The sequence below is a fragment of the Equus quagga genome, chromosome 12, assembly GCF_021613505.1.
Source record: "Equus quagga isolate Etosha38 chromosome 12, UCLA_HA_Equagga_1.0, whole genome shotgun sequence".
NCBI classification, from domain to species: domain Eukaryota; kingdom Metazoa; phylum Chordata; class Mammalia; order Perissodactyla; family Equidae; genus Equus; species Equus quagga.
Genome location: NC_060278.1, coordinates 95,553,721 through 95,563,812, shown reverse-complemented (window position 1 = coordinate 95,563,812; position 10,092 = coordinate 95,553,721). Strand labels below are relative to the sequence as shown.

The window sequence follows — 10,092 nt, the reverse complement described above, 5'->3', positions numbered from 1 at the left end:
CACACAGACACACACATATATATGTTCATTTAGCCCTTGTGGTCTAGCGGTCAAGATTTTGTGCTCTCACCACCACAGCCTGGGTTCGCATCCTGATCAGGGAACAACACTGCCCATCTGTTGGTTGTCATACTGTGGCGGCTGTGTGTGGCTGTGATGCTGAAAGCTGTGCCACCAGTATTTGGGATACCAGCAGGGGTACCCACGGTGGACAGGTCTCAGCAGAGCTTCCAGAGTAGGACAGACCAGGAAGAAGGACCTGGCCACCACTTTGGAAAAATATGGCCATGAAAACCCTATGAAGAGCAGCAGAGCACTGTGTGATACAGAGCCGGAGGGTGAGAGGATGGCGGAAAAAGTCTGGGCAGGGTTCTGCTCTGTTGTGCAGAGGGTTGCTAGGAGTCAGAATCAACTCTGCAGCACTGACAATAAATCCACTCGCATGCTACAGATATATTTTTATGTGTCTACTCTATCGCAACCAGTGATTTGTTGATAAATGTTTAACAACTAGCTCTCTATGGGAAAATGTACAAGTATATACGTAACTAAGTTTGTTGCAAATGTTTCTTAATGTGAAAAATGTGTAGCACATAATTTATAAATTACATAAAATATATGATACTCTATTGTAAATTCTGTATGGTGAAATGATTCTCACAAATGCTTTCATTGATTTTTGCTGGACTCTTCTATCCATAGCCAACCTATAGTTTGAGTTCAACCATGTTTTGACAAACGAAGTTGCATCCCAATCTAGATCATCAACAAACCAAATAAAGCCCTGATTTGTAGCACTTGCCAATTTCCTGAGTGGAAATACTGTCACCATGGCTGACTTCAAGCTACCAATGTGACATCACTGAACACGGTTTGGGAAGAGTCACACAGTAGCATACTTTACAGATGCAATGGATGTAAGTAACCCCGAGAGCATAGATAATAATAAAATATAATAATTAGGAAATGATGATTTGGGGGTAATTATTTTGAGTTTGTTAGTTTATATAGTATAATTTTTTTTCCGCTTTATTTCCCAAATCCCCCCCGGTACATAGTTGTATATCTTAGTTGCAGGTCCTTCTAGTTGTGGGATGTGGGATGCCGCCTCAACGTGGCCTGACATGTGGTGCCATGTCCGCGCCCAGAATCCGAACCCTGGGCCGCCGCAGCGGAGCGTGCAAACTTAACCATTCGGCCACGGAGCCAGCCCCTATAGCATAATTTTTAATAATGGCTGTGTTTGAGGATCAGTTTGCAAAAGTCTGGAAATCTAACAGTCTGCTCTCACAGGCCTGTATGACCTGGCTCCAGCACACCATTGGACTCACAACATAAATATGCATTTCCTAAAACGGGTTGAAATTAAAAAAAAAAAAAAGATGAAAACTTCTCTAGAGACTTCAATTTTTCAGGCCTGGGTTTAACCCCGTCTTTGAAAATCTCCAGGGATGAAGCTGAAGCATCTCAAATGGAACAACCCCATTTCCTTCCTACGGAAATAGAAATCTGCAGCTTTCAGGAGGTACATTTCTGATAGTTCCTCTGGGTGATGTCTAGAGCTCCTGTCACCCAGCACCCTTTCCACTCTTCCTGAGGTGGGGGATCAGCATCTGGATTTTGATCGGGGGAAACTCTTAGCTAATAATGTCCATGCACCTCCCTGTTCTTAACATGATGCAGCTACGGAAGTAATAACTGAGCACCTGACAATCTTCAGGAGATAAAGATGGTTTCAGATACTATTTACAAGCTGCCTTCACAAATAACATCTTTCTGGCTATGGAGTTTCTATTCCCAATTAGGAAAAGCCAAATTGGTATAATCACCACTGTATTTTGTTTTTTAAACCTAGCTTTTTGAAGGCCTTGCTACAAAAGACCTCTAATTGGATCAACACAGTTTATGGATATGAAGATCATCTTGAGATGGTTTTAAGGAATTAATACTTTTATTCTCGCTAGTTTATTGACTCTCTACATAAGAGATTTTAAACATTAGTCTATTACAGGCATAAATCAGGCCAGTGGTTCCCAAAGTGTGTTAGCTACCCTTGGTTTAGGGATGTGAGATTATTTCAGGAAGCTGGAGATGATGAATATTTCAATAGACACGTTTTATTTGTAGCAGAAGAAACATAACCGGCATGCAGAATCCATGATTCCATGGATGCTTTTGCTTGCCAGGCTATTCAGTAGGTGTCTAAGTTCTAAACGTGTATCGTTTAAAGAAAAATGTTAAGTAAATAATAGTGCTGGTGGTATATGGACATAGCAAAAGCAGTTAAGGTGGTTGTAACGGGTTGAGTGGCATCCCCCAAAAAGACACATCAAAGTCTTAACCTTTGGTACCTGGGAATGTGACACTATTTGAAAATAGGGTCTTTGTAAATATAATAAAGGGTGTCAAGATGAGATTATTCTGGATTTAGAGTGGACCCTAAATCCAATGACTACTGTCTTGTAAGAGACAGAAGGAGAGAAGACACGCAGAGATACAGAGGGGAGAAGCCACATGAAAACAGAGACAGAGACCGGAGTGATGCAGCCACAAGCCAAGGAATGCCAGGATGGCCGTCAGTCACCAGACGCCAGGAGAGACCCATGGCTGGGCTTCTCCCTCGGAGCCTCCAGAAGGAACCAATCCTATCGCCAGCTTAATTTCAGACTTCTGGCCTCCAGAGCTGTCAGAGAATAAATTTCTGTTAAGCCACCGAGTTTATGGTCATTTGTTATGGCAGCCCGAGGAAAGGAACACAGTGGTGAAAAAATGACTCAAGGCCGGGAAACACTGAATTAGACACTCAGCCCTGACAGGGGATGAGAGCGCTTGACTCTGTGATGAACTGAGTGACTCAACACCCTCATCTGATCTCATTAACCCCCAGCGTCCAGCATTTTCACTCAATACAGTTGTTTTTAAAGTGAAAATAAATCTTATAATTTTGCAATAATTATTTTATGCATTTATTGTCTCATGTCCCTATACCTGGACCACCGTAATGAACCTCAAGTTCCTAAACTAATTCTTGGGGGAGGCTGATCTCCTCTTGTCTCCCCATTTTACAGATGAGAAACTAAGGCTCAGCTGGAGGAGGTGTCTCCAGGAGAGACTAAAAGATGCTGTACCACGGCTCCTGTTCCTACGGTGTGACATTTATTCTTCCCCATCTCAAGCAAACACTCCCGCAGGCGCTTTTTCCCCGGATCAGAGGAAGACACAGTGGCTGAGACACGAAGCTGCTGCGTCGCCCAGCGGCCGGAGGCGAGAATTGAGAGACAGGGGCGCTGCAGAGGCCGCGAGCGGCCAGGAGGGGGAGCACGCGGGCTCCGGGGCGCGCGCGCGCGCTCTTCAGGGGTGGGGCCCGCGGGCGGCGCGCATGCGCCCGAGAGGAGGTGCCGGCGCCGGCCGGGCGAAGGGCCAGACGGTGTCCGAGAGGGCCCGGGAAGGCGGACGGTGGCCGACGAGGTCCGCGAGGACGGCATGGAGCATCTGGAGCGCTGCGCGTGGTTGCTCCGGGGGACGCTGGTGCGGGCGGCCGTGCGGCGCTACCTGCCCTGGGCGCTGGCGGCCTCCATGCTGGCGGGCTCCGTCCTCAAGGAGTTGTCCCCGCTGCCCGAGAGCTACCTCAGCAACAAGCGCAACGTCCTCAACGTGTGAGTGCGCCCCGCTCCTCTCCCGTCCCCGCCGCGGCCGGCCCGCTGTCGCCTGGCTGCCCCGAGGGGCGAGTGGTTGGAAGGGGAGGTCCTCCCAGTCGTGACATCAGCATCTGCACGAGTGTCGCGACTCAGGGCCCCCGGGATGGCTGGTGTCGCTCGCAGTTCGTGTTTGCACACCCAAACCAGACAGCCTGAGCTCGCCTGGGCAGGGTGTGAGGAGCAGGGTTGTGTGTGCGTGTGGGGGGGGGTGTGGGTGGGAAGGGGGAATGACCCAGCCTGTGTCGCTGCTCCCCACCTCCCCTTGGAGTTAGGAGTTGGCCCCTGCCCCGAGGGAGATGCCACCTCCCTCCTGCCTGCCTGTGTCATACCCCGCGCCTCCACCCTAAGCCCGATCCCCCCAGCTTGTGACAGAATCCCATCTCCACCTGTGAAAGACCTGCCTTCTGACCCCCACCTCCCTTGAGAGCCTTGTCCCTACCTGTGACATCACCCCCGCTGCAAGATAGTCCCGGAGGAGTGGAACCCTCCAGTCCGTGACCTTTCCCCTGCATCTCCGTGGACCTTCGCAGTCCCTCAGAGGCATGGCAGTGGCCCAGGAAAGCAATGCCAGCTGGGTTCTTTGAGACATCTCCTTAACTCCGTCCACCCACTCCTTTTTTTTTTTTTTAACTCCTGAATTTTTAAGTTTATTGCATAAAAACACTGTTGCAATAGTAAAGGGAAGCTCTGAAAGATAAAACTTCTGCCTTGGTGTGAGCCTAGATTCTTCTGCCAAATTATGGTGTCAGCGGTGTCTCCCCAAAGTCAGCCCAACTTTGGTTATCTTCTTAAAACCATGGCTTCTCTCCTAGGCAGCTTCGCCAGATGCCTGACAGGTCCTGGCTCTGGCCAGTCCTTTGCATAAGTGGTCCCAGGGAAGATATCAGTGACAGGCCCTTGAGTGGGGTCTGGGAATGCTTTGGAACCCAGGAAAGAATCCCTCTGTCCTTGGCGCACCTTCGTTTCTTAGCCTGCGCTAAGAATAGATTATGAGTGGCAGTAGCCCCGAGTCTGTTGCATGTGTGTTCACGGCAGGTCCCCTGCTCAGCCACCTTTGGTGAGCACAGGGAGGCAGAAAAGGCAGCTGCTGCTTTATCTGGCCTGGGTGAGTGAGAGCCAGGCAGCCTGGCAGACAAGTCCCTGCTGTTTGTGGGTAGCCGTGGATTCTGGCATTTTGTTCCAAGCCTCTGTGGTAATTATTGGAAGGGAACTAGTGAATCGCTGGCTCTGGAAGGGATTTTAAAAGTCATTTGGTCCCCTCAGCTCTATGTAGCAGCGGAGGAAGCTGAGGCCTAGAGAAGGGTGGTAGCACGTCAGAGTGAGGATTTGAGCCTGGGTCTCTGAGCTTGAAGTCAGGCTCCGTTCCAAGATCATTTCTGCCGTGGAGGAAAGAGCCGTGGTGTAGGAAAAGCGTGGGCTTTGGGGCTGGCCAAGCCCTGGTTTCATCTGTGCTTGTGGTTGTGTAAGTGCGACCCTGGGCAAGTTATTGAACTGTTCTGAGCCTCAGGTTCTTTATCCATTAAATGGGGCAAATGATACCTTCCTCCCAGGGTAGCTGTGAGTGTTCTGTAGGAAGTTGAAGGTGAGTGAAGGCTCCTGGCATTTGGTAGATGCTCGGGTATCATTACTTTCCTGAGCAGATAGCATAGTGCTTAAGATCACAGACCCTGGATTTGAATCCCAGCTCCGCCACTTACGTCCTCCACTTTGGGCACGATACCTCTCTGTGCCTCAGTTTTCTTCTCTGTAAAATGGGGATAATAACAGTACCTACCTCATAGAGTTGTTTAAGGATTAAATAGTTGATACGTTTAAAGTACTTAGTAAGTGAAGTTGCTATCTGGAGCTTTTATCCGCTTTTCTCATTTTCCCTCCCTTGCGAGTCTAGACCTGAGCCGTGACATTGTTTCCTATCCGCCATGTCTCCTGTCTTCACTTCCGCTTTCCTCCTCTGCCAGGTATTTTGTCAAAGTGGCCTGGGCCTGGACCTTCTGCCTCCTCCTGCCTTTCATTGCCCTCACCAACTACCACCTGACGGGCAAGGCTGGCCTGGTGCTGCGGCGGCTGAGCACCCTGCTGGTGGGCACGGCCATCTGGTATGTGTGCACAACCCTCTTCTCCAACATTGAACACTACACGGGCAGCTGCTTCCAGTCGCCGGCCCTGGAGGGCGTCAGAAACGAGCACCAGAGTAAGCAGCAGTGCCACGGCGAGGGGGGCTTTTGGGATGGCTTCGACATCTCAGGCCACTCCTTCCTGCTGACCTTCTGTGCCCTCGTGATTGTGGAGGAGATGGCAGTGCTGCACGAAGTGAAGACGGACCGAAGCCACTGCCTCCACGCCGCCATCACCGCCCTGGTGGTCGCCTTGGGCTTCCTGACTCTCATTTGGGTGTGGATGTTTCTGTGCACGGCCGTTTATTTCCACAACTTGTCCCAGAAAGTGTTTGGCACCCTGTTTGGTTTGCTGGGCTGGTACGGGACATACGGGTTTTGGTATCTGAAATCCTTTTCCCCAGGACTTCCTCCCCAGAGCTGTAGTTTGAATTTGAAGCAAGACAGTTACAAGGAATAAAAGAGAAACAAAAGGGGTGACAGCAGGTCAGTGACTAATCTATTCTCATTTAGTTTTCTTAGTTATTTGACTAAATTCTTGGTCCTACTTCAGAGAGGAAGCTCGTCAGGCAGTTTTAGGGGGTGACGGTGGAGTCCGAGGAGGGAGTTCAGTCTCCAGACTCCTTGGCGACGTGACCCTGTGTCACAAGCACCACCATTTCCAAGCAGGCACTTTGCATCCCTGGCAAGACTTGACCTTACTCTAGACCGTCCCTTTTGTCCCTGGAGGGCAGAGCTGAAGCTCAGCGAGAGGACAGAGTCAGGAAGGCCTCTGTTGTGTGGCCGGAGGGGAGGCCAGGGCCTCAGGACTCCTCTGCTGCCATCATTCTCCCTGACTCCTAGATGTCTTCTGTTTAACGGCTGTTTATGCTGTTATTTACCAGTATTTCTCTCTGGTCAATTTTGCATAAGCATTTATTTCCAGCAGGGTTCTCTATAAAACAGCCAGCCACCTGAAAGACACTCTCTGGTTGTAGTGTTTGTTTCATCCGTGGAATGTTAAATATTCCAGCTGGCTCGTGATTAGCTCCCAAAACTGTTAACCTGGAGTGTCTCTGCCTCTCAGTACTGGATGATTTTTATCTAAGGAACATTGATAATTTTCTATCCGTGTTGTCTATTCTATGTTGACTTTTGGAGCAATAATGTTACCTTTTTTCTTAGTGAATGCTTTATGGTTTTTAATAACAACTATGGCATTTGTTTTTGTCAACAAAACTGAAAATAACTCCCAACTCCAGGGCTGCACTTTGGTACATGTATAGAGTGCTTTGAGTTTTTTTTAGAACACTAATTTACTTTTTATAAACCAATGTCTTGGCCTATAGTATTCAATTCCACCTCATGGGGCTGTTTTCTCTGTTAAGAGTAAAGCTGGAAAGCGGACATTTTAATAATAACTTGATGAATCTTAAGCTGAGTCAGAGTAATTTTGCAAAATGTCTATTTGCACTGAAACTTTCCTGACCACACATTGGTGGCATAGACTCAACAGTGCCTCAGAGTCATACGACAAGGACACTGATCAGTCTGCCGTGGCCCAAGGCATTGTTACCTTTTGCACAAGATTGTGGTTAAGTCAGAAGTGAAGGAAAATATCTTCCATTGCCTCTGATGGCAAGAAGCCAAGCTGTTTGCAAAAATGTCCTTATTAAATGGTGGCATGACTTTGGCTTCACTCTCTACCACCAAGAAAACCAAACCAGACCTGGGCCTCTTCAACTGACCTTGAAATCGACCTTTTGTTTCTCTTGCAGCTCTTCTCAGTTTCCATCCTTGTCCTTCTGTGGCCTTCACTGTGAGTGTGCTGGGAAGGGTTAGAAATCCTGTCACCTCCCACCACAAAGGCGTGGTTACATGCTCCCTGTTAAGATACCCCTCCCCTCTCCCAGCTGTCTCAGTAAGCCTTTCAAACCAAGCCCCTTGCATTTTGGATAATCATCCTGGAAACTTCTTTGATGTCCCTCCCCCCAGTCAAGCCTGATAATAGCATTAGCTGATAAGCACTACACTTGACTGGCTTAACTCAAGCTTAGGCTGTTAGGAGCTTGGGGTCGGAAAATCTTCAGGGTAAATTGTATTTCATGTAAAGATGTATTTAAAATATGTAGTTCGTATCCTGTCAGGCTGTGGGTTGACTTGTATTGATCAAAACGTGAGATGTGATATGTGGTACCCAAAGTGCAGAAACACCTGCGGTGAGAGTGCAGAGGTGTCGCCATGGTGCTTTGGGAGCACTGGCAAGATGGGACAGGCCCCATGGGGACTTTTGTCCCCTCTGGAGTTTACATCCCTAAACTGGGGGTGGCAGTGGGGCTGGGGTAGGTGGTGGGGCTTGTTGAAGGGATTGACATCTCTCTTAAGCTTCAGGTTCAGCACCAAAAGGCAACAGGCACAGGGTGGCTTCAGAAGTTCATTCGTCACACTTAAGTCTCCAGACGTCTCTCTCCTGCAGGTCTGAATCAGGCTCAGCGGTGAAGGAACTCTGTGGAGTGTCGGGTAGCGAGCCTTGCGTGTTGACTGTCTTCCACCATTGCCGGTTCTGTCCTGGCCCCCTTGCCTCTTTCTTGGGAGCGTGCACTCTCTCCCTGCGTGGGACAGCATGGCGCAGCTCAAAGAGTTTGGGCTTAGGCTCTCGTGAGATGTGGGCTCAAGTCATGGCCTCACGACTGAGAGCTGTCTGACCCTGGGCAAGCTTCATTTTCCCCCTCTGTAAAACGGAGGTGATCCTGTTAGGATTGAGGGAAACTATGCATGTGAAGTGCCCAGCACATGTGCTTAGCAGGCCATAATCCTCCGCCCGTTTTTCTCGACTAAGCCTTTAGAAATTTTGACTCCTCTGGAGAAGGCAGGGAAACTAACACCTTCTTTTGAGTGCCGTTTGGGGTCTGGGTCTCCCGTTGAAACAGGCTTGTTTTGTGTTTTGAAGAGTGTCTGTTGTCCCAGGTGCTGAACAAGAGGCTTTTGAGGGCTTCTGTGACCACAGAATACTGCCGTGCTTGTTTCCCTCTCCACGTTGAGAGGTTTATTCACTGACGCCTCGTTTTCCACGTGCATCTGTCATCGTCTGAATACCAGATTGTGTTTAGAGAATGGCTCTTGCCACTGTTATGTGCACACAGATTGTATGTAAACAAGCAAATTAAGTAAACTGGAGATAATGAAATCCCACATTCCGGCATTTCGTGTGTTCCTTTCTAAAACCCTTAAGAAAGTCCGGAACCAGTAAAGCTCAGCCCACTTTATGAAAGTAGGGTAATTCTGTCTTGAGCTACTCGTTATATAGAGGCTGTTCCATAGCTGTAGTTACTCTGATTTTTTCTCCTAAATCCTGTAAACTAAACATGTGTTCAGTCATACATTTCTTAGCTTGCTTTACTCTTCCCTCCATACCCGCGTCTTAGAGTCCTGAGGTCTGGATCAGCCAGATTCGGGAGCAGTTTTCTTGGCAGAAGGAGAAGGGGTAAGCCCACGGAAATAACGCTGAAGAGCACTTACAGAGTTCACTCCGGCAAGGTCGTCTTTGAAAGTGCCGTGTAGCCCCGGAGGCCTGTACACACATGAGGCTCTTTTGTGCTGTTAATGCCCACTCATTTGTCAGCCTGACCTGCTTGGCACCTCCAGGGAGTGTGTGTCGAAAGCTCCATGGCCCAGGATTAGGATCTCCTCATTCTGCAAGGCTTCCCTGTACAGATTCCTCCAGCAGCAACAAGCCCTTCTGGAGTTCATGCTGTGAGCCAGCAGCCGGGCTAGGCTGGTAAACTCCCTCCCTCGTGCAGTTTATGGTCCAGAGTCCATCCCTTCAGGGTTTAAGGTGTGTGCTGGGGTTGCAGAGGTGAATTTGATGCATCTATGTGTTCAAGGAATTTTCAGTCTTGTGGAGAAGACCCATAGGACCAGTGTCACTGTAAAGTGTTCTGAGCGCCCAGGGCAAGGTGAGGGCCTGAGAACAGGGAGGAGGCAAGCACCAGCTGCCCTGGGGTGTTGGGGAGTGTTTTTACTGAACAAAGCAATTCTTTTGGGTTTTGAAGGATGAGGAGGAGTTCAAACAGGTAGGCAGAGAAGGGAATCCAAGGAAGCGAGAACAGCATGCGCAAAGGCACATAGATATGTTCCCATGATTTTTGTTCAGATATCCCTTCTTAAGAAACCTAACTTTCCCATTGTTTTCAAGAGCAACGGAGATTGAAGAAAGGCAGACTTAAAGAGGGCCTGTCGATGGAGATCATGGGCGCACCCTGCTGTAATATAAAGAGCACTCAGCTAGAGGTTGGCATACC

The 10,092-nt window shown here is 48.9% G+C and overlaps 1 protein-coding gene across 1 annotated transcript; it reads left to right on the top strand.

The window, feature by feature from the left end:
* Nucleotides 1-2,995: 2,995 nt before the first annotated feature.
* Nucleotides 2,996-8,983, top strand: FITM2 (fat storage inducing transmembrane protein 2). The gene is made up of 2 exons (XM_046679034.1): nucleotides 2,996-3,656; nucleotides 5,657-8,983. Exons 1-2 carry the CDS (start codon nucleotides 3,484-3,486, stop codon nucleotides 6,270-6,272), a joined length of 789 nt encoding a protein of 262 aa, XP_046534990.1. The 5' UTR covers nucleotides 2,996-3,483; the 3' UTR covers nucleotides 6,273-8,983.
* Nucleotides 8,984-10,092: the final 1,109 nt, after the last annotated feature.

What these genes read in the sequence shown, in the direction of transcription:
- FITM2 (XM_046679034.1), top strand. Translation starts at nt 3,484, where the DNA reads ATGGAGCATCTGGAGCGCTGCGCGTGGTTGCTCCGGGGGACGCTGGTG. An exon ending in AAGCGCAACGTCCTCAACGT is followed by an intron (nt 3,657 to 5,656) that starts GTGAGTGCGCCC and finishes CTCCTCTGCCAG; the next exon opens with GTATTTTGTCAAAGTGGCCT.